The 23347-nt window shown below is 45.9% G+C and overlaps 1 protein-coding gene across 1 annotated transcript; it reads right to left on the bottom strand.

Annotated features, from left to right (window-relative positions):
* Nucleotides 1-2117: 2117 nt before the first annotated feature.
* On the bottom strand, nucleotides 2118-18546 carry HIF1AN (hypoxia inducible factor 1 subunit alpha inhibitor). The gene is made up of 8 exons (XM_049764312.1): nucleotides 18359-18546; nucleotides 16962-17212; nucleotides 10646-10794; nucleotides 5432-5577; nucleotides 4100-4206; nucleotides 3610-3673; nucleotides 3279-3389; nucleotides 2118-2434 (listed from the first exon to the last, which is right to left on the bottom strand). The coding sequence occupies exons 1-8, from the start codon at nucleotides 18533-18535 to the stop codon at nucleotides 2390-2392; spliced, it is 1050 nt and encodes a 349-aa protein (XP_049620269.1). The 5' UTR covers nucleotides 18536-18546; the 3' UTR covers nucleotides 2118-2389.
* Nucleotides 18547-23347: the final 4801 nt, after the last annotated feature.

Below are 23347 nucleotides of genomic sequence, written 5' to 3'. Positions count from 1 at the left end.
TCCCCAAAATGCCCTCCACCAGAGCTTTAATTCTCAGCTTTATCTTCTGCACCCTACCAGACATGGGCCAGGACAGGAAAACATGACGATGCTCTACAATGCAAGAGAGAAGACAGGACAGAGGCACCAGCAGAGTTCATTGGATGAGGGAGTACAGTGCTGCAGTCAAATAGTGCTCGGGCACAGCGGTAGGGCATTTGCCTTGCATGCAGCTGATTCGAACAAACGGTGGTTGGAATCCCAGCATCCAATATGGTCCCCTGTGCCTGTCAGGAGCAACTTCTAAGCACAGAGCCAGGAGTAACCTCTGAGCATCGCCGGGTGTGACCCCAAAAACATAAACAAACAAACAAATAGTGCTCAGGTGGAATCCCTCTCACAACTCATCAAATCAACCGTAAGCCTCTTCTTTCAGCTGCATCTACCTCCAGGACTGTGAGGAAAAGATAAAAGCATTGGGCACATACCAGGGGTCATTCACTGCTCTATGACTTTGTGAAGGCCCCTTCCCTAGAGCTGCAACCAGTGAGACCTGGGCTTGCTAAGGCAGGTAATGGGCACCCCCGAGGACAGCAACCTGCTCTGCAGTATCTAGACTCAAGGACTCCTCCAGATGCCTTGTTTCTGAGCTGTGATTCTCGTTCCAAAAGATGGAGGGATGGGGATCACCGCAATTACGTTTTCCAGCATTGGTATATTTGAAAGCACTCCACTTGAGAAAGTATCAGGTTTGCACACCCACACTGCATCAGAGGAGCCCAGGATGGGGTCCTAAAAATCAATACCCCTCCCCAAATCCATAAAGGCATGCACAAAAGCACACATGCACACATACACACACTCAGTCCATCAGTGCACTGTAACTGTAAACTGAGTTACAGGGAAATAAGAGCCACAGCTGAGATTGAAAATAAACCTTTAGAAAAAAAGAAAGAAAAAGGCAAAAACAAAAAAACAAACAAAAAAAAACAAAACAAGAAAAGCCCAGAAACTTAAACTCTTCGTTTCATCCAGAGGAGGGGCAAGGAGAAGAGGCAGTGAGAAGACAGATTCCCACACCATCCAATTCTGGGGTCCAATGGATGGACGAAATGGCCATCTGAGTTGGGCAGTGCCCAGCTGTTCAAATGGAAGCTGCAGTCCTGAGGGGGAGTTCCTATGAGCAGCTAGGAACAGAAAAGGAAATCCCACTTTTGTGCTCCACCACAAATCCTGCTGGGGGTATGTGGCACACTGTAGCGGGATCTGGTAGAGGTGCTGGCTTTAAGAGACAAGGCTCCAATTTTGCTCTTGCTCCAAGGTGGGTATCAGGTGGTGAATTAGCTGCCTAAGCTGGACCCCAATTTACCTGCTCAGCCAGGAAGCTCTGTAGGAATCCAGCATATAGCCTGGGCAGGGAGGGTGAGACCTGGAGGCTCTAGCCCGGCAGCCCCAGGCAGGCTGTAGGCAAAGCTGACTCACCACATGGCTCAAATGGAGTCTGAGAGCTTAGGTCAGATCAGGCAAGTCCTTCCTGGGGGCTCCTGCTATCCCAATCAACAAGGTTAAGCAGTGAAGAAACTTGGTAAACAGAGAGACAGGCCAGTGTGAACATGAACACACATGTACATGCACACACACGCACACACATTCACACAGAGGCTTGCACCCCTAGAACCTAGAAACCACTGCTAGAACTCCTCTGGCACCCAGCAGAGGGAGCAAGAGCTGATGCTGAGAGAGAAAAGCCCTGTCTCTAATTTGGAATTTAGGCCCAATCCTTCCTTCGTGTCCCAGGCTATTTATATATGGCTTGAGCCTAAAGGACCAGCTAAAGCCCATCTATCTCTCTCAAAGGCAGCCCCCCATCCTGCTGGCCTTGCTAGAGTCCCAGAACTGTCATAGCAAAGGCTAACTACCCAAAAGGTGGGACACTGGTGGCTCTGCAGACCAGATGTTACGGAGAGCCAAGAGCATTTCCTCTACTCTCTCAGGCTGAGGCACTGAGGTTGCAGGAGACAGGACAGCCAGGAGTGGGACCCTAACCCAGAAGGAGGGAGCAAGGAACAGACGCACATGTGCTCGTGCAGACCACATGCACACACACATCCCAAGAGTGACAGACCAACAGACAGAGATGATGATGGCCATAAGCTGGGACACCACACACTAAATACAGGACTTTCGGGGGGGGGGGGAGGGGAGGCAGGGAGGAGGTGCTGGGAAGACAAACAGGAGCAGAGTGCCAGCCACCTTGTTTGCCCCAAACACCTAACTCCAGGGCCATGGCAAGAGTCCAGTCCATTAAGTGCAGCGTGCAATACTAGTGCTTGGAGTCTCCTGTCCTCATCAATGAAGCGGTGTGGACGGGTTAGCGGTCGCCTGGCAGGAGGCCTCAACTCCTGGCAGGCTAGTTGTATCGACCCTTGATCATTGTGTTCAACAAGGGCCCCACCTGTGAAGAGATATAAGGAACCAGTCAGAATGGCCTGGCCCCAGGACCTGAGCCAAACAAGGAGCACCTAGAGACAAATCCACATCCAACAAAGAACAGGAGCAAGGCTTTCACATGGTCTAGTAAACCCTTTAATCCATCTCTTCCTAGAGGACTACCCAGTATTCTGGGGCATGACCCTTTTCTCGGGGTCCATACTGTGTGACCATCCTTGTGCTTGGAAGCCTGCAGCAAACTGACAGACAGAAGGTCAGGGAGCTAATGAACCCTGAACACACAACAGTGCATTATCTGCATGTTCCTTAAGGATGCCTCAAGGTGTCAGGTCTCCCTCATCCTGAAAAGGTCACTTGTAATTGGTGTGGTGCCATCTCCCAACCTCACAGGGCCTCTGGATACATGCTCACCCACAGGAAGGTGTGGGAGCTTTACTAACAAAGACCTCCCCCACTTACCCAATGGGTCATAAGCGCATTCCACACCTGAGTGTGAAGTAGGTCTCAACATTACCTATTGCAGCCTTGGCACAGCTGGGAAAAATGAAGAGAAGCTTTACTGCTCACTTCCCTTTCCAGAAGAATCCCTTCAGGGGTCCCCAGCTGGTATAAATGCCCCATGGGGAACATTACCACTAGCATGGAACAGATTATAATTGATCCGCCAGTCAAGTCCAGCTCTTACCAGAAAACAAGGATTTTCTAAAAATCCCCATAACCTTTATGAGCAGGGAGGTCACTGGATACCGAGAGACACAAGCTAAGGAGAGAGAATGTGACCCAACCTTGACTCCCCTGGTCACTCTACTGGGTAGCCCCAGGAGTGTCACCCTGGGACAGTCACATACCTCTTGTGGATTCCCCAAGGCCTCTCCAAGCATCTTCTCAATGTTTCTCATTATGGCCACTTTCTGATGGGCTTTAAGGGGATATTCAATTCTCTTAGGGGTGGGGGCCCCCTGCAAAGGAAGCAGCAGCTCAGGCTTTAACATCATCCACGTTCCCAGAACCATCCTCCCATCCCTCTCCATTTCCCCAACGACCTGGAGTCACATCCAGAGATAATCAAGCCCCCCCCCCCCCCCCCCCCGCCATCACTACCACTTAACCCCAAATAATCCATTACCACCACCTACCACATGCAGTCCCATCTCTAAAAAAGAAACAGCCCATATTCACCTTATACCAGAAGTTCACAGTGATGGTAATCCCCCCATTTAGTAGTGACTCTATGTGGTGCCACCTGTAAGAAAAGAAATAGGCTCCTGTTTGCCATTAATATCCAAAGGGAAGGATGGAAGACTTGGCAGAGTCCAGCTAAGGGAAACAATGAAGACACAGTATCTTTACCCTCAATCCCTCAATCGGCCAAATCCACCCAGAGGCAAAAGGCAGCAAGTACCGATTAGTCTCAAATGTCAAGGAGTTAAGAGGTTGGCCCACCTCAGCCTCCGCTGGGACCACTTTGAACTGCAGGAATTGTCATCATATCATTGAGCTGGGGTTGTCATTTTCCCATAACTAGTCTGTTTATATCAGGGTATGACAACCTTCCTGTGACCACATAAGACCAGCCCAGCCACAAACCAGGAGGAGGGACAGAGACAAGGCTTTGCAGGGAATGGGAAAGAAACTCCCCACAATTTCCCAGTCCTAGTCCCCGCCTCACCAGTACATTGGGATGTAAAGAACATCACCAGGGCCAACCACGGTCTCGTAACCAACAACGTTCTGGAAATTGGGGAACCTCTCGTAGTCAGGATTGTCAAAGTCCACCTGAGAGGTTCAAAAAAAGGGGGAAAAATTAGTCAATTGCCAAATCTGTATCAGAAACTATGAATGCTAATATATTTAATAAATATATTCATGGATACATTTTCCTAGTACCAACATCTTTTTTTTTTTTTTTGGTTTTTGGGGCCACACCCAGTTGATGCTCAGGGGTTACTCCTGGCTAAGTGCTCAGAAATTGCCCCTGGCTTGGGGGGACCATATGGAACACCGGGCTTGCAAGGCAGAAACCTTACCTCTAGTGCCACCTCGCCGGCCCCCCAACATCCTTTTTTAAAAAAAACAGTTTAATCTCACACCACTTCATCTACCAAAAATCCTGGGAATCAAGTCAAGAGATAGCTAACTTCTCATTCTGTCCCAAATAACTGATCACACCAACCTTGCTCAGTCCCATCTCTCTCGCAGAAGGAAGGGAAATGAGAATACATAGCATAGAGGTAAGGCGTTTGCCTTTCATGCAGAAGGACGGTGGTTCGAATCCTGGCATCCCAGATGGTCCCCCATGCCTTCCAGAGCGATTTCTGAGCCTAGAGCCAGGAGGAACCCCTGACCACTGCTGGGTGTGACCCAAAAACCAAAAAAAAAAAAAAAAAGTGATAAAGAACTAGGCCTTAGTGCTCCACAGGTCAGAGGCCCATCAACACAACTTACAAGTCAGAGAGCCAATTCAAGGCCTGCAGATATGAGGAATCAAGACCCATCTTTCACCCAAACCTTCCAGAACTTTATCCCAAATGTATTCTACTCAGCAAATGCTTCCGTGGAGTGACCAGGCAGTTTTCTCAAAAAAGAAGTGGACCCCTCTGACAACAAAGCAGCCATATATCACACATATTTTCAGGAAAGACATTAAAGAACATATTTCAATTCTATGCACCCTTCTATCAAAAACAGCATCCACGTCACAATGTAATAGTGATTAAATCCAACAGAGGTAGCCCCATTGTGTTTCACTTACAAGACACTCTAAAAACCTGGAATAAGTCACTCAAACAAGGTAGCCTAAGTCCAACAAAAATAGAGTCAGCCCTCCAGAATGAACTCTAAAGGGCTGTAAGACTCCTAAGCATCTGGGTCACCACAGATTATGAACTAAGTTATACTGCAATTACCGAGTTTATCCAAATCAGACACACTACCACCAAGGAAGGATCCAACTTTGGATCCCCAAATAGCCCCATGTCTTTGGCATGTCACATATGCTCACCTGGCTCTGTCTGTCACAAGGGTGGTGAACAGGGTATGGGTAAAGGCGCTCAAACTGATCCGGGGGAAATAAGATACATCGCTTGTGGCCTTTTATTTGAGCAAAGAAGTTCTGTTGCTCATCATAGTGAGCAGGCGTCACATTTCCTGAAGGAGAAAAGAGAGTTTCTTATACAGAGCAGAAGCTATATTGCATAGGTTGAAACTCAGGCCCCAGTGCTGTAGAGAAATTCAGTTCACCTTCTTAGCCTAAGGCTCCAAATCAAAAAGTCAGAGAGAAACAGGGAGACTGCAAATAAGATGTTATACTTTTTAGGGTTTTGTTTTGGGAGGTTCCATACCGAGTAGTGTTGGGGTAGAGGGGGAAGACAATCCAGCTGTGCTTAGGGTATCATGCAGTATTCAGTGCAAGTGACTGAACCCCGAACTCAGCATGCATACAAAGCATGGTCTCTAGTCCTTCCAACTATCTCTCTGGCACTGTTCTAATGATTTGGAGAGTCACACCTGGCAGTACTCAGAGATTCCTCCTGGCTCTATGGTCAGGGTCTCTTGGTGATATATAGGGAATCAGACAGTGCCATGGATAGAACCCAGGACTCCTGCTTGCAAAGCATGTGATCAGCCAACTGAGCTCTCCTCTGGTCTCAAGTGTTACTTTTAGTGGGTAGTAAACCATTAAAAAAAACCCTCTGGTTATGGGATTCACTATCAATTAGCAAAGTAGACTTTCTTTTCTTAAGACGAATTGTAGTAACATGTATATAATACTGTAAAAGAATCATTATAATACAACATATATAAAGATAGATAAGATCATTTATAAAAGTTTAAATTCCATTACCACATCCACAAGCCCTCTGGTGACCAACATTTTCTTCTATTAAGCTAAGAGTTTTTTTCTTTTAATAAAGTAGACTTGAAAACTATGGCTGCTGCCCTCACTGGAAGCAATGGCACATCCAAATGACTCCAAGACCAAGCAACACATCAGGTCTGCTTATGTACTCTACCCCCACCCCACCCCGGGTCACTCCTGGGCTTACTTGTGACTCTGCACTGAAGAATCACTCCTGGCAGTGCATGGGGACCCTATGTAATTCCAGTGATAGAACCAGGGTCAAAGACATGCAAGGCAAGCGCCCTACATGCTGTACTATTGCTCCAGCCCACTTATACACTTTAACTATAGCAAGAACTCAAAGACAGCAAAACTAGAGTGAGAACAACTGAAATGACTGGTATCAATGAAGTATTAATTTTCCTTGTTGGAGTTAACCAATTGCTTGAAGTTGCATGAATATGTTTAGGATAGCTTTTCTGGAGAAAAATTTGCAGTCCTATGTCAGTACTTCTACAGGATGCAACACTTCTTAAATTAACAAGGAGGTTTTGATTATTCTCAGGGGAAGAGCAAGAGTGCTCTAGAATTTGAATAAAAATTAAGTATCATCTTGAATTATTTCTGCCCCTGTGTATGCTTTCTCCATCTACTTACTCTACATAGCTCGGGCACATCTGTTTATCCATGCATGATCCTTGACAGCCAAAGGGAATCAAGACACAGTGTTTAAGAAACACTCCCAGGTCTCTGGGAGGCCTGGATGGCTATTCTTTTTGTTTTGCTTCTTTTTTGGTTAACACCCAGCTGTGTTCCCAGCCATCTTGGGTGCTGCAGACAGAACCCAGGTTTGTTTCATGCAAGTCAAGTATCTTACCCACTGTACTATCTCTTCAGCACCTTGACACTGCCTTAAGTGTTTAAAGTCCATGTGTATCCTCAAATATTTGCTTACTCATGTCTTTCAGAGGGTTCAGCTTCCCTGTACTTGACCACATATGAAAAAGGCAAAAAAGCCAGAACTGACTCTTGCAGGCCAATCAAAAATGGGCTTCAAAGATACATAGTTTAGGATAGGGTCAGACAGAGCAATTGCATTAAGTGAGACTTTGGGTTTGAGTACTGACATTGCCAAAACAATAATAATAGCAGCCCAGAGCGATAACATAGTGGGTAGGGTCTTTGCCTTGCACAGCAGCCGACCCAGGATGGATCTCCACATCCCATATAGTCCCGAGCATAGCAGGAGTGATTTCTGAGTGCAGAGTATCCCTGAGTGGTACTAGGCATGGTCCAACAAAGCACAAAAAACAAAAACAAAAAACTACACTAATATTAGTATTTCTTTCTTTCTTGCAAGGATATAAAGGGTCAAAAAAAAAAAAAAAGCATAGGGAGACAAAGGGAGCATTCTGATCAGTGTTCATGGGGCTCAAGGCCACATCTAGCCATACTATCAACCAGGCTAAAAGGTTCAACAGGGCCTGATGGTGTGGTATGCTTTGTGCCCAGGCATGGTAGGAAACTCAGGGCCAGCTCAATGGTGTGCAGAGGCCCACCTAAAGGTGCTTGGTGGTTATATAGTGCTGGGAATCAAAATTGGGCCCTTGACAAAGTCAGGCATGAGCTTGACTACCAAGCCCTTAAAGGTCAATTCTCTCTCTCTTTTTTTTTTTTTTTGGTTTTTGGGCCACACCCGGCATTACTCAGGGGTTACTCCTGGCTGTCTGCTCAGAAATAGCTCCTGGCAGGCACGGGGGACCATATGGGACACCGGGATTCGAACCAACCACCTTTGGTCCTGGATCGGATGCTTGCAAGGCAAACACTGCTCTGCTATCTCTCCGGGCCCAATTCTATCTTTTATTTTTGTTTTTTTTTTTGGGGGGTCACACTCAGAAATCGCTCCTGATTTGGGAGACTATATGGGACACCACCGGATGATCGAACCGCAGTCTGTCCTAAGTCAGTGCATGCACGGCAAACGCCCTACCGCTTGTGCCACCGCTCCGGTCCTAATGGTCAATTCTTAAGCAGCAATACTAAAAACCATTAATACTAGCAGTAAAGGAGCTGAATTTTAAGAATGGCAAATCAAAGGGGAAAATGCAGCTTTAAAGTCAAGTGTTGCATGACAACAAAAGTACCTGCTTTGTTATCCAATCTGATTTGGAAAGTTTTACAAAATACCTACGATAGGCCTGGGACTGAATTAATGATGGGAATAAAAATAAGACAATCGGGCTGGGCGGTGGTGCTAAAGGTAAGGTGCCTGCCTTGCCTGCGCTAACCTTGGACGGACCGCGGTTCGATCCCCCGGTGTCCCATATGGTCCCCCAAGCCAGGAGCAACTTCTGAGCACAGAGCCAGGAGTAACCCCTGAGCGTTACTGGGTGTGGCCCAAAAACCAAAAAAAAAAAAAAAAATAAGACAATCTTCTAACTCTCCTGATTGCATTCAGAGGTCTTTTTATTTAAATCAACAATAACAAGGTGAGGAGAAACAGTATACGGGTAAGGTGCTTTCCAAGTACATGGCTGACCCTGATTTGATCTCCAGCACCACATACAGTCCTCCCCATCCTCCCCCAACCCCTACAAGGATCCTTGAGCACAGAACCAGGAGTAAGTCTGAGCACAGCCAGGTGTGACCCAATTTCCCTCCTCCCTCCACCACCAAAAAACAAGGACAGAGAGATAGTAAAGGTTAAAGCACTTGCCCTGCATGCAGTTGACCCAGTTTGATCTCTGGCATGCATGATTCCCAGACCAGTTAGGAGTAGACCACAAAAACAACTGGGTGTGGATACAAACTCCCCCACAATAAATATAAACCATACTTAAAAAAAAAATCACATATTTGTGTACATATAAAATCTTCTAAGATTCACAAGCAACTAAAAACATGCATGCATGACTCCAAGGAAGAAAACTGGAGTTTGGGAGCCGGAGAGATAGCATGGAGGTAAGGCTTTTGCCTTGCATGCAAAAGATCAGTGGTTCGAATCCCAGCATCCCATATGGTCCCCTGAGCCTGCCAGGAGTGATTTCTGAGCATAGAGCCAGGAGAAACCCGAGTGCTGTGGGGTGGGAACTCCCCCCCCCAAAAAAAAAGAAAAAAAAAACCTGGAGTCTGGGGAAAAAGGAGTAGAAAAGACATTTATCACTAAGATCCATTTATATGCTTGTTTTAGGCCAAACCCAACAGGACGAAGTGGGGGTGGAAATGGGGGGTTATATGGAAAAGGAGGGTGTTGTATGGGGAGGGGGTGCTGGCACCAGCATGATTCAAGGTATCAATCCTGGAGGAACACACAACACTGGCAATCAAATCCAGGGCACCATGTGCTCTAGCCCTTTAAATATACCTTCCAATTTTTCGTTTTGGGGCCATACCTGGCAGTGTTTATGACTCACTCCTGGCTCTATATTCAGTGATCACGCCAAATGGAGTGTCAGTTCTGAACCCAGGATGGCTAAGTGCAAGGCAAATATCTTGCCTGCTCTACTATCTTGGGTTTTATACTTTTTGATTTTTAGCCCTACAAATGTGTTCTCAAAAGAAAAGTTAATGTCTACCATGGAAAAAGTAAATACCGGGCCGGAGAGATAGCATGGAGGTAAGGCGTTTGCCTTTCATGCAGGAGGTCATCGGTTCGAATCCCGGTGCCCCATATGGTCCCCTGTGCCTGCCAGGAGCAATTTCTGAGCCTGGAGCCAGGAATAACCCCTGAGCACTGCCAGGTGTGACCCAAAAACCAAAAAAAAAAAAAAAAGAAAAAAGAAAAAGTAAATACCTCTTACTGTTGGGCTAAAAATGTTCTGAATACAGACAAATCCAGTAGACGAAAGCTGTATTTCAGAAAGACTTTTCTTTTATCTGATTATATGCACTTGCATAAGAAAAAGGGAACCCACTTTCTTTTCAGAGTGCAGAAAAACTTGCTTACAGACCATATATACTGGCCACCTTTTCTCAACTCTTTGTAAGAGCCTGTGTCCCTTCCACTAAACAGGAGGATAAAATTTAAGCAAGTTAAGTGAAGGGCTAGGGAGATTGCTTGGGGTCAGGGTGCATGACTTGCACATGCAAAGGTTGATTCATATACCACACATGACCCCCAAGTACCACCAGGTAAGGCTCTAGTGGCACCCAGCATCACTGTGTCCAAATGTTGGGCCCAATCACTGAACGATCCAGCTTAGTTGGCCAAGTACGGAAGAGTGACTCTAAGGCTCCTCAGGGCTGCTTGGGAGGCTTCTCCCCGCCATCACCCCCAAAAGAAAATTAAGTGACTTGTTCAAGCTCATGGAGCGAATGAATGGTGGAAGCTGTATGACTCCAAGGCATGCTGCTTTCTGAAAGATTTCTTACCTTCCATGCCAATGAGCAGCAGGTTGGAGGTCAGTTGCCCCCAGCCACGCTTTCCCTGTTGTTTATTAATCCAGTTCCAGTTAAAACCCAAGAAGTCCATGACAATCTTCCTGCCCACAGTGTCATTGAGTGTTTGCTGCAGGTACAACCTATGTTCCCCAAGAAGAAAATCTCATTAGTGCATGTACACACAGTAGCTTGGCATGGTCTCTCCCCATACCTGGAAATCCAGACCCATAGTCTCACAGAGAACAGTTACAGCCATGCAAATCATAACACATTCTCAAAAGTGACTCCTATGAATCTTTCTTTGTGCTATGTTCAACACCAATCTTTGAAAATAGAAATGTGGAGGGAGAGAGTACAATGGGTAGCTTGCATGTAGCCAAGCTGAGTTCAATCCCCAGCATCCCAGATGGTTCCCAGAGTCCCACCAGAGTGATCACCGAGCACTGCCTGGTATGATCACCCCCAAAATATATATAAGTGAAAATATTCTTCTATAGGGATCACCTCCAGCAGGGCTCAGGCCAAGGATTGTGGTACTTAAGGGCAGCCAGGTTCTCAATTCAGACATGTATGTACCCTGCCACTTGGGCTATCTCCTCAGCGCCTCTTATATTTTAAAAAGGAGATTCTGGGGTTAGAGAAATTGATCAAAAAAGACCAGAGTTTTGCATGCTGGAGGTGAGGGTATGATCAAGGGTTCAAGATTCTCTGAGCATTACAAGTCGCCGCCCCTAAATAGTAGCCAAATTTCATGTTTAATAAAAGGTATGGGCTAGGTATGTGACTCAGTGGTAAGCACTTGCCTTGAATGTGAAGTTCTGTGTTTAATTCTCAGTACCAATCTTCACCCCTCAAAAAATATAGTAGTTTCCCTATAATATATAAACACACACACAAGTTCTTGTAAGAGACCACTGGTTCACAATAATGCAGGGGTCTCAAACTCGCCACAGGCCGCAAACGGCCCTCAGTACAACATTTTGTGGCCCTGCTCTAGAGGAATCTTTTTTTGTTTTGTTTTGTTTTGTTTTAGTTGTTTGGGTCACACACCCCCTAATGTTCAAGGTTTACTACTGACTTTGCACTCAAAGATCACCCCAACTTTGCCTCCTGCAGCCCCCAGGTAAATTGAGTTTGAGAACCCTGCAATAATGTAAATGCTTGATTTGGGGGTAAAATGATACCAATACCAGGGTCACTTTAGTATCACTCTGTCCATCACCATTTATTAGACACTTTCAATCCACTTCAGCATCTGTGCCTTCACTAAACAGACTCTTTCCTTGCCTCCTTTGGGGGCCTGCACATCCAGCGGTGCTCCTCCATTGTGTTCTTTATACCAGGAGTGAAATTATAGTTTCTCCTCTGACTTCCTTCACTTAGCGTAACTCCCTCCAGTTCCAGCCTTCTTATAGGCAAGAGCTCCTCTTCTTACAATTAAGCAATATTCCATTATTTATATATCCCACATCTTTATCCACTGATCTGTTGTTGGGCAGTTGGGCTGTTTACAGATCTTGGCTATTGTAAACAGTGCTATAATGATTGTAAGTATAAATCTATCTTTTCCAATGAATGTTTTTGTGTTAATGGAAAAGGTACCTAGAGGTGAACTTGCTATATCATATAGCAGCTTCAGTGCTTTTTGTTTGGTGAACACACCTGGCAATGTTAAAGGAACCATGAAATACCAGCAAGGGAACTTGGGCCTCTCACATGCAAAGAATACACTCAGCCCACTCTAGTAGGCAATCTCTAGCAATCTCTCTAGTGCCTCTATTAAATTTTTTTAAACTCTCCAGTTTTTTCCCTTTTTTTTTTTTTTTTTTTTGGTTTTTGGGTCACACCCGGCGGCACTCAGGAGTTACTCCTAGCAGGTTCAGGGAACCATATAGGATACCAGGATTCGAACTGGGGTCTGTCCTGTATTGGTAGCATGCAAGGTAAAAAAACCTTACCACTGTGCTATCGCTCTTGCCCCACGAAAATAGAAGATGGTTTAATTTGTATCCAAGCAAGGGTAAGGGAGGGTTTCTTCTGCTTCACATCCCTGCCAGGTTTCTGTCTATTTTGTCTGTTTTGATATAAGTTTTTGTCTGTTTTGATATAAGCCATTCTCAAGTCTTTAACTGGCATCTTCACCATCATTTTGACTTGCCATTTCCTTGATGTGACAATGAGCATTTTTTCCAGGTGCCTGTTGGTCATCTGCATGTCTTCATTGGTAAAGTATCTATTTAGTTCTTCTACATTTTTTGGGAGAAACTATAAACATTTGTTTATAGTGTTAAGTTTTGGGTTTTGTTTCTGTTTGGAGACCACACCTGGTGGTAATTCAGGGCTTACTCCTGGTTCTGCACTCAAGAATCTCTCCTAGCATACTTGGGGGCCCATAAGGGATGGCAGGGATCAAATTCAGGTTGGTGTGCAACCTGTACCATTGCTCTGGCCCTTTGCTGAGGGTTTTGTTGTAGTTGTTTTGCTTCTGGGCCACACCCGGCAGTGCTCAGGGGTTACTCCTGGCTCTGAGTTCAGAAATTGCTCCTGTCAGGTTCGGGGTATTTTATGGGATGCCAGGAATTGTATCTGGGGTCACATGCAAGGCAAAGGCCCTTCCACCATGTCATCGCCTGGCTCTGGGTTTTTAATTATTTATATATCCCAGTGAATGACTATCTGATACATGATGTGAACATTTTTAAAGAGGTGATTTCTAGGTTAATATATGAATCCTTTAAGAATGTAACTAGGGCCGGGCGGTGGCGCTAAAGGTAAGGTGCGCCTGCCTTGCCTGCACTAGCCTTGGACGGACCGCGGTTCGATCCCCCGGTGTCCCATATGGTCCCCCAAGCCAGGAGCAACTTCTGAGCGCATAGCCAGGAGTAACCCCTGAGCGTTACCGGGTGTGGCTCAAAAACCAAAAAAAAAAAAAAAAAAGAATGTAACTAAAGGGATTGGAGTGATAGTACAGAAGATAGGGCACTTGCCTTGCACAGGGCCAACCCAGGTATAATCCTTGGCATCCCATATTGTCTCCTAAGCCTAACAAGATGTTTCCTAAGTGCAGAGCCAGGAGTAAACCCTGAGCAGCCTATTGTGATATACCCTCAAAACAGAATCCAAATAGAGTGCGCCTATAAAAGGACATATATACACAGAACATTATCCATATCTCACTTATCCATAAAAGCCTATCCACAGACCACACCCTTCACAGATGAATTAACCTTGTTCCAGAAAGCCAGAACTCAAATCATCCCTATCTCTCTTGGGTACCTTTTGGGTACACTTCACCAAGAGCTAGATCCCTCACTGTGGGAGTTCTGTGCACCTTAGAAACTGGCCTTGCTTATTTAACTTGCTTTGGCCATTGAAATGCTCACATAATCGAGTTATTTCCTTCCAGGCTGTATGTGAAAGAGTTGGCGCCACCATGACAACTATTCTTTATTTGCACAGCAAATAAAGACTTCAGGTAATAAAAACTGGAGCAACCTGGGTCCCCAAACCAGAAAGAGTAAGAGCACAGCCTCAAGGTGACCCATATTAAACAAGTAAGGTGAGAGAGAAAAATACCTTTGTCATCTGAGTATCACCTATGGCTTGGGTCTAGTTTAACTGTCTGATTCAGCCACCTTTCCTTGTTACAGCCTGAAGATCATTTGAAGGTACCTCATCTGGCTTCCTACAGATCCAGGGCTGCTAACTTATCTGAGAAGGTCAGGAATAATTTACATGATATAAAAATACAATATATTTGATCCTATCCCACAAATGATGTTAAGTGCAGAAAACAACACAGAAGCAACCATCCTGAGAATATTATGTCAAAAGACTCAATCCTGACACTTAAAGACAATATGAACTAGAAATTTTGGTAAGCTGGAGTTCGTGGCTATCATTTTGGGAAGATTGGCAATCCTTAAGATTTGCAATGCAACACTAGTCTCTCCTCAAATACACATATTCATATACAAAAATTTGCAAGTAACTCTTAGGCAACTCACTGTTCAAGCATGAGCACTGAATTCCTGAAATAATTACTGTTTTGAGTAAATGCTTCAAAGAACTCATAAAGGATCCTAATACACCTTACCTCAGAACAAAAACAATTTATACAGTTAGTTCGTGCTCAAGTCAGCTGGTATGGAAACCCTATAAACAGTAAAAAGCTATCCTTGAAATATAGCAGAGTTAGGGAGGCAAAAGTTTTTAAAGGAGGCAGGGCTGGAGAGATAGCATGGAGGTAAGGCATTTGCCTTGCACACAGAAGGATGGTGGTTCGAATCCCAGCATCCCATATGGTCCCCCGAGCCTCCAGGAACGATTTCTGAGCACAGAGCCAGGAGTAACCCGAGTGCAGCCGGGTGTGACCCAAAAACAAAAAAAAAAAAAAACAAAAACAAAAAAAAGGAGGCAAGAAATTTAAAGTGGTCCAGGGAGAGGGCCTGAAAACTAGGATTTACATGTGGGGAGGCCCAGATTTGATTCCCAGTGATACTCGGTGGCTCAAGCACCATCAGAATCAACTCTCAAGTACTTATGTTGAGAGCCCCTGAACACCACTGAGTCCAAAATACAAATGAACCAAACTGAAATCTTTTGGTCCAAGTTCTATGACAATGACTACTGTTACCAGGAAAAGAGAAAAATAGTACAAGGATTAAGGAGTTTGCCTGTTCACAATTGTCCCCAGGTGATACATGGCAAACCAGAAATGCAACAAGGAGTGATCTCTTAGTGCAAAGGTAGGAAAAAACACCAAGCACTGACAGATGTGGTTCAAACACCAGAGGACAAATCCTCTTATTCAATCCCATACTACTATGAGGGAGTAAGGAAGAGAAATAAGGCAGAAAACTAGAGAGAAGCCCTCCAAGTCTGGGCATCAAATGTGAACTAGTGACAGCAGCTCCCAGGGGTGATGTGAGAGTGAGAGTTATTGCTATATCTGATCTATGTAAGAGCCTCTCCTTATAAACAGGGATAAAAGTGGAGAGAAAGCTTAAGACAGTACAGTGGGTAGATCTTCTGCCTGGCACCAAGTTGACAGGAACCATATTCCCCGAGCACTCCCGATAGGACCTGAGTCCAGTCAGGAGTGATCCCTGAGTGCAGAGTCAGGAGTAAGCCCTGGGCACAGCAGGGTGCAACCAAGTAAGTAAATAAAATAAAAAAGCAGGTAAGAATGTTTTCATGGGCCCGGAGAGATAGCACAGCGGCGTTTGCCTTGCAAGCAGCCGATCCAGGACCAAAGGTGGTTGGTTCGAATCCTGGTGTCCCATATGGTCCCCCGTGCCTTCCAGGAGCTATTTCTGAGCAGACAGCCAGGAGTAACCCCTGAGCAACGCCGGGTGTGGCCCAAAAACCAAAAAAAAAAAAAAAAAAAAAAAAAGAATTTTTTCATGCCCTGTTCACTAGCACACCTTTAAACTAGAGGATGCTCCTCTTCATTCCCCCAACTCACAACAAACTATACAACTTATTTTAACTGTCTCTAGTTTAATGGTTTCTTGCTTTTTGGTTTTGGTTTTTTTTTTGTTTTGTTTTTGTTTTTTTTTGATATTTGGGCCATACCCAGTGACGCTCAGGGGTTACTCCTGGCTATGCGCTCAGAAAGTGCTCCTGAATTGGGGGACCATATGGGATGCCGAGGGATAGAACTACGATCCGCCCTAAGTCAGCGCTTGCAAGGCAAACGCCCTACCATTTGCACCACCGCTTCAGCCCCAATAACATTTCTGACCCCTTTTGACATTTAAAAGTGAAAGTAACTAGTGGCCACATTGAAAAAAATCTAAAGGATTTGAAGCAAAACTCTAAAATTCTTCATTTCTTTGTTACTCTCAGAGCTGATAGAGAACGAGGTAGGTGTGAGATAGAGTTAAACGGTGGCTGAAACACAAGCTTTAACACAGGAAGGCATGGAGCCTTCTGAACACCCTGTGTGAATCCCCAACCCCTAAATATCTTGGATTTCTGACTTCCTCTGTTTTAAAAAATGAAAGTCTAAACATCTGGTAGCCCACTCCCAGGGGAGTCATCTTTTTTTTTTTTCTTTTTTTTTTTCCTTTTTTTTGGCCACACCCAGTGATGCTCAGGAGTTACTCCTGGCTATGTGCTCAAAAATCGCTCCTGGCTTGGGGGACCATATGGGATGCCGAGGGATCATCTGTCCTAGGCTAGCATGGGCAAGGCAGCACCCCAGTTCCCTTCCAGCTGGCCCCAAATCCCCCCAGTCACTTTAGAAAGCTCTCCATTCTGCCACAAACACTGGAGCCAGTGCAGAAACCAGGCAGGCACCTACCTCTCTTCCCCTCCTTGTCGTTGTATCTCCTGCAGTTTCTCAACAAACTCATGAAACTTCATTTCCTCCCTGTTGGACCTGGGCTTGAAGTTCTGGAAATTGGCCATCTTCTTCTCGTCGTAGTATAAAAACTTGTGGGTGCTGGCACTGTACACGGAGAAGTCTCCATTGCCAATGTTCTCCTGCAGGTAATCGAGGTCCCACTTCAGGGCAGGATACACCAGGTTGGTGTCCGTCAGCACCACGGGCTCCTAAAGAAGGCGCAAACACGAGCAGCATTTTAGAAAAGGGTTGCTTAGGGGCCGGGCGGTGGCGCTGGAGGTAAGGTGCCTGCCTTGCCTGCGCTAGCCTAGGACGGACCGAACCCCGGCGTCCCATATGGTCCCCCAAGCCAGGAGCGACTTCTGAGCGCATAGCCAGGAGTAACCTCTGAGCGTCACCGGGTGTGGCCCAAAAACCAAAAAAAAAAAAAAAAAAGGGTTGCTTAAGAGTCATCTCCTCCTGGGGCCGAAGAGATAGCATGGAGGTAAAGTGTTTGCCTTGCATGCAGAAGGTCGGTAGTTTGAATCCCGGCATCCCATATGGTCCCCTGAGCCTACCAGGAGCAATTTCTGAGCATAAAGCCAGAAGGAACCACTGAGTGCTGCTGGGTGTGACCCAAAAACAAAAACAAAAAAAAAAAAACAAAAACAAAAACAAAAAAATCATCTCCTCCAAAGATAGCACAGAGGTAGGGCATTTGCCTTGCATGCAGCTGACCCGGGAAGGACCCGGTTCAATTCCCGGCATTCCATAAGGTCCCCCAGCCTGCCAGGGGCAATTTCTGAGTGCAGAATCAGGAGTAACCCTGAGCACCGCTGGGTGTGGCCCCAAAACCAATCAATAAATAAAGTTTAAAAATATCTCCAGGGGCCGGAGAGATAGCATGGAGGTAAGGTGTTTGCCTCGCATGAAGAAGGTCGGTGGTTCAAATCCCGGCATCCCATTTGGTCCCCCGAGCCTGCCAGGAGCAATTTCTGAGCATAGAGCCAGGAGGAACCCCTGAGTGCTGCTGGGTGTGACCCAAAAACAAAAACAAAAATATATATATATCATCTCCAACTTCAGACTCTTTCTTTTTTTTTGTATATCTTTATTTAAACAGCTTGTTTACAAACATGATTGTAGTTGGGTTTCAGGCATGCAAAGAACACCCCCCTTCACCAGTGCAGCATTCCCATCACCAATGTCCTAGATCTCCCTATTCAACTTCAGACTCTTCCATTCGCGTCCCATTTCTCCAAGCCTCCTTCTCCATCCCCCGCCCCAAACCGAAGCCCCTAGCTGCCGGCCAGGCCCCAGAGCCAGACACTTGGCCTTTCACCCCTCCCCTCCCCCCGCGCGGCCCCGCCCCCTACCTCGTTCTCGATCAGCTCCTCCGCCCTTGGGTCGCCCTGACTCAGCCTCGGGATGGGCCGCGTCGGGAAGCTGTAGCTGCGCAGCTGAGACTCGTCCCAGGCAGGGCTGGGGGTCTCGGCCTCTTCCCGGGCTTCGCCGGAGCCCAAGGCCGCAGCCTCGGCCGCGGTCGCCGCCATCTCCGCCGCCAGGGACGGCCCCACCGGAACCGGAAGTTCTCTCTCTTCCGGGTCGGAAAAACACGAGGACCATAGAGATGAAAGTTGACTCTGTCCTTCCTGGGAGCCGAGCCGGGAGGTCTTGCCAGCATGGCCTCTGTAAACAGGCCTAGGAAGGGGTGCGGGACCTGGGTCACCCCAGCACCCCTCTACCTCCTTCCTCGGTACTCCAGGGCTGTGCCTGGCCACATGGCTGGGCAAGACAGCGCGGTGGGAATAGCAGCACAATAGGTTCTGGCATTAGGGCTTACCAGGGTATTTTTCTTATTAAACCTGCCCATTGTGAACATTATGAGAAATATATGGATATTATTGTTTTTTTTTCCCTTCACAATACTGCATTTTATTTAAATGATGCCATTGGCCAAAGATATATTTCAGTACTTCTGATTAGATCATATAATAAAAATATCCCAGTACTTTCAACTCATTTTATGTCATTCAGATATTATTGATTTTATTTATAATGTATATTACAATATTACTCATATGATATTTAGCATCTCTTCATTTCTAAGCAATTTAAAGATTTAAAAATACTAATCTATATAAATATCCAACTCTAAGAAGGTATAGAAATCTCAAATTAAGAAATTTATAGGAGGGGCTGGAGAGATAGCATGGAGGTAAGGCGTTTGCCTTTCATGCAAGAGGTCATCGGTTCGAATCCCAGCGTCCCATATGGTCCCCCGTGCCTGCCAGGAGCAATTTCTGAGCATGGAGCCAGGAGTAACCCCTGAGCACTGCCGGGTGTGACCCAAAAAACAAAAAAAACAAAACAAAAAAAAGAAATTTATAGGAGGTTGGTATTATTGTTTTTCATCTCCTTCTCATTATCTGAACGCCGTCCAGGCGCTCGTTTTATTCTTTTACTTCCTCTCTCTCATCTCTTGTTAGCCCACATTTAACCATTTTTCTGTGCTAAGGATTTTTGTTTTGGCCAAGGTGGATTACATATCTTTCGCAGTAATTTTTTGGGTGGAGTCTGAAGCTTCAACAGGCAATGCTTCCGGGCAAGGTTCCAAGCTGTAGGCCTTTTGACCAAGATAAGGTGAAAATGCAGCCTCGGCTGCCCCCCACAGCCTTCTCTCTCCTTCCTCCCCATCCCCACGGTTATTCCTGGACAACTGCTCAGGGTCCCAGCAAGTGGGTTCCGGTGAGGTGCAATTTAAAAGAGACCCCAGGCTTCCTTGTTCCTACAAGGGGCTGGGAGGGGACTGGTGAACTTTCAACTTCCAGCAATTAGGAAGCAAACGCCTCTCAGGGAGTCCTAAACTTCAGCAGGCAGCAAGGGGGAGGACACGGCTCCATGCTCTCTTCGCTTGTCCAAATCACAGACCAAAGTGGTGTCTCGGACACACCCCCTCCCTCTTGACTTTTTAAAACATAAAATGGTCATGTGCATCTCCTTTGTATATCTCAGATGTATTCCCCTAACATCTATAACTTTTCGGATATCCTCATATAGTGACAATTTTGCCTACTGGATTTGTTATTTGATTGTTTGATTTTCCCCCTTTGAGATCTGTTTTATAAGCAATACTGGTAGAAGAGTATCTCTTATAGATTTCTTGTATGTACCAAGTTACGGGGAATGTTGGACTTTATTCGTCAGCCCCCAGATGCACCAACAATATCTTGTAGAATTACTTCTCTTTTGCATAGGCACATTAAAATGGGAAAATAGGGGCCTGGAGAGATAGCACAGCGGTGTTTGCCTTGCAAGCAGCCGATCCAGGACCAAAGGTGGTTGGTTCGAATCCAGGTGTCCCATATGGTCCCCCCGTGCCTGCCAGGAGCTATTTCTGAGCAGACAGCCAGGAGTAACCCCTGAGCACCGCCGGGTGTGGCCTAAACCCCCCCCCCCAAAAAAAAAGAATACATATACAAACAAGTTCTTATCTAATAGAGATGGGAACACAAATTTGGTAATGTAATTACCATATGGGACACCGGGATTCGAACCAACCACCTTTGGTCCTGGATCGGCTGCTTGCAAGGCAAACACCACTGTGCTATCTCTCCGGGCCCGTAATTAGGCCTTTTACCCTGAACACTGGCATAATTTGGCTCAGGCCTCAGAAGAATGGGCATTGCTACACACACCTGAACAATGGATACCATCTATGGAAATAACCACAATTGTCTATAATATTACCAGGATCCAAGCTTCTACCAGGGAAGACCTACCACTGCTTTGGCACTGACTTACTCCAAAGAGTGCTCCCAACACCCAGACGACTCAGCAACAGTCTGCATGCAGGGCAGATCGCTCCGCATTTAATGGTATGTTGAAACTAGAGAATGCTCCACATCAGCCTGACATCAATGAAAGAAATGCACAGTATCCAGAGTCTTTAAATATAAGAATCTGATATCAACAATAGCTAAAGTGTGAAAAAGTTTCACCGGGACCTTGAGAATGACTCGATTTGGACGGACTGGTATGCCTGGAACCCAGAGTCGGTCTTATGCCAATAAACTTCTGTGGTGAGGCCTTTTTGTTATCAGGTCAAGGATTTTTTTCCATTTTCCCCATTTTTCTGGACCTATGCAAACAACGGAGATTGTCACTATCACACCTTTACTATATTTTTTTACTCTTATCCTTTAAGGAAAAAAAATACAACTTACTGAACTTAAAAACAAATAACTGTAGTAGAATGCTTGTTTTGAATACAGGCAGGGGATGGGAAGGGTGGAGGGGGTAATGTTGCACTGGTGAAGGGGGGTGTTCTGGTTATGACTGTAACCCAACTATGATCATGTTACTTAAATAAAAAATATATTTAAAAAAAAAGAAAGAGGGGCCGGGAAGGTGGCGCTAGAGGTAAGGTGTCTGCCTTGCAAGTGCTAGTGTAGGATGGACCACGGTTCGATCCCCCGATGTCCCATATGGTCCCCCCAAGCCAGGGGCGATTTCTGAGTGCATAGCCAGGAGTAACCCCTGAGCGTCACCGGGTGTGGCCCAAAAACCAAAAAAAAAAAAAAAAAAAAAGAAAGTTGAGAGAGAGTCCCAGAGTTGCAGAGCCAGGGTTTAGGAGCGCGCCTCCTACAGGTAGTCTACGGTTCTACACCTAAGGAAGATCTGAGTTAGACTCTTTCTACCTAAACGTCATCATCCGGGCTGGAGAGATGGCACAGTGTTGGGGTGTGAGTGCAGAGCCAGGAGTAACCCCTGAGTGGCCACTGGGTGTGGCCAAAAACTAATCAATCAATAAAGTTTAAAAAAATACACATTATCAGTTGCTAGGTCTACGCTTCCTCTGAGCTAACCTCACCTTTTGTCGTTAACTCATGCACAAAATATGAGTGCTGAATGCTGCCTCTGTGTGCCTTGGCCTACACCAGAGATAGAGAAGAAAGCAAAGTTACATGAGCTAGCTAGTGAACTTTACCTTCATGACTAAGGTGGAAAGCGATGTTAGAAGGGAAAACAATTAGACATCGAATAGGGAGTAAAGATCGCTATGGAGGAAATAATATAGAATTATTTTAATATCTTGGGGCCGAAAAGATAGCACAGTGCAAGGGTATTTGCCTTGCACACAGCCGACCCAGGATGGACCCAGGTTTGATTCCCAGCATTCCATGTGGTCCCCTGAGCCTGCCAAGGGCGATTTCTGAGCTCAGGGCCAGGAGTAACCCCTGAGTGTCACCAGATGTGGTCCCCCAAAAGAATTATTATAATATCAAACTCAGTTTTGTTTTTGTTTGTTTGCCTATTTCTGGAGGAGGGGCACATTACTTGGTAGTGCTGTGGGGCTAACCTCAGCTCTGGAACATGTGCAGGGATCTAATCAGGCACCCCCCACACTAGGTAAGCACCTTAATCCTGTTTCTGTTCTCTTTCAGCTCTCTTCCCTTTTGGGAGAGCAGAACACCAGAAGATACTCACGGGTTACTCCTATCTCTGCACTCAGGAATCACTCCTGGCAGTGCTTGGGGGACCATGTGGGATGTCGGGATTGAACCTGGGTCAACCATGTACAAGGCAAGAGCTTTACCTGCTGTACTTTATCTCTGTCCCCCTTCCATTTTTTACTTTGTTTTTGGGCCACACTTGGCAAGCGCTCAGGGGTTACTCCTGGCTCTATGCTCAGAAATTGCTCCTGGAAGGCTCGGGGGACCATATGGGATGCAGGGGATTCGAGCCACCATCCTTCTGCATGCAAAGCAAGCACCTTAATATGGTCCCTCAACACCCTCAAGAGTCAGAAGCCTGAGTCCTGAGCACAACTGACCTGGTAAACAAACAAACAAAACATATCCACAACAGTAAAAACAAAGAACTGGATTCTATCATAAAACACTGAGTTTGTAAACATGTCCAATAGCCTCAGATGAGCTGGCAGTCCCAATTTTTATTTCAGCCTGTTACACTGACTTGGGACCCAGATAACCTGTGCTTAGACTCCTGACTCACGGGAAATATGAAGCAATCAACTGATACTGCACCAAATGGTCATGAGGTTAGTTTTGAGCAATTCAAAGTAAACTGGATCCCAACCAATGGGTCATATTTTTCTGTGATGTTTGAATTTTTACAAGAATATAGTGTTTTGGGCCCGGAGAGATAGCACAGCGGTGTTTGCCTTGCAAGCAGCCGATCCAGGACCAAAGGTGGTTGGTTCGAATCCCGGTGTCCCATAGGGTCCCCCGTGCCTGCCGGGAGCTATTTCTGAGCAGACAGCCAGGAGTAATCCCTGAGCACCGCTGGGTGTGGCCCAAAAACCAAAAAAAAAAAAAAAAAAAAAAGAATATAGTGTTTTA

Source organism: Suncus etruscus, chromosome 17 (assembly GCF_024139225.1).
Source record: "Suncus etruscus isolate mSunEtr1 chromosome 17, mSunEtr1.pri.cur, whole genome shotgun sequence".
Taxonomy (NCBI): domain Eukaryota; kingdom Metazoa; phylum Chordata; class Mammalia; order Eulipotyphla; family Soricidae; genus Suncus; species Suncus etruscus.
This window is presented reverse-complemented; position numbering and strand designations above follow the sequence as displayed.

What these genes read in the sequence shown, in the direction of transcription:
- HIF1AN (XM_049764312.1), bottom strand. Translation starts at nt 18,535, where the DNA reads ATGGCGGCGACCGCGGCCGAGGCTGCGGCCTTGGGCTCCGGCGAAGCC. An exon ending in CTTTACATCCCAATGTACTG is followed by an intron (nt 3,674 to 4,099) that starts GTGAGGCGGGGA and finishes CTTTTCTTACAG; the next exon opens with GTGGCACCACATAGAGTCAC. An exon ending in CTGTGAACTTCTGGTATAAG is followed by an intron (nt 3,390 to 3,609) that starts GTGAATATGGGC and finishes CTTCCTTTGCAG; the next exon opens with GGGGCCCCCACCCCTAAGAG.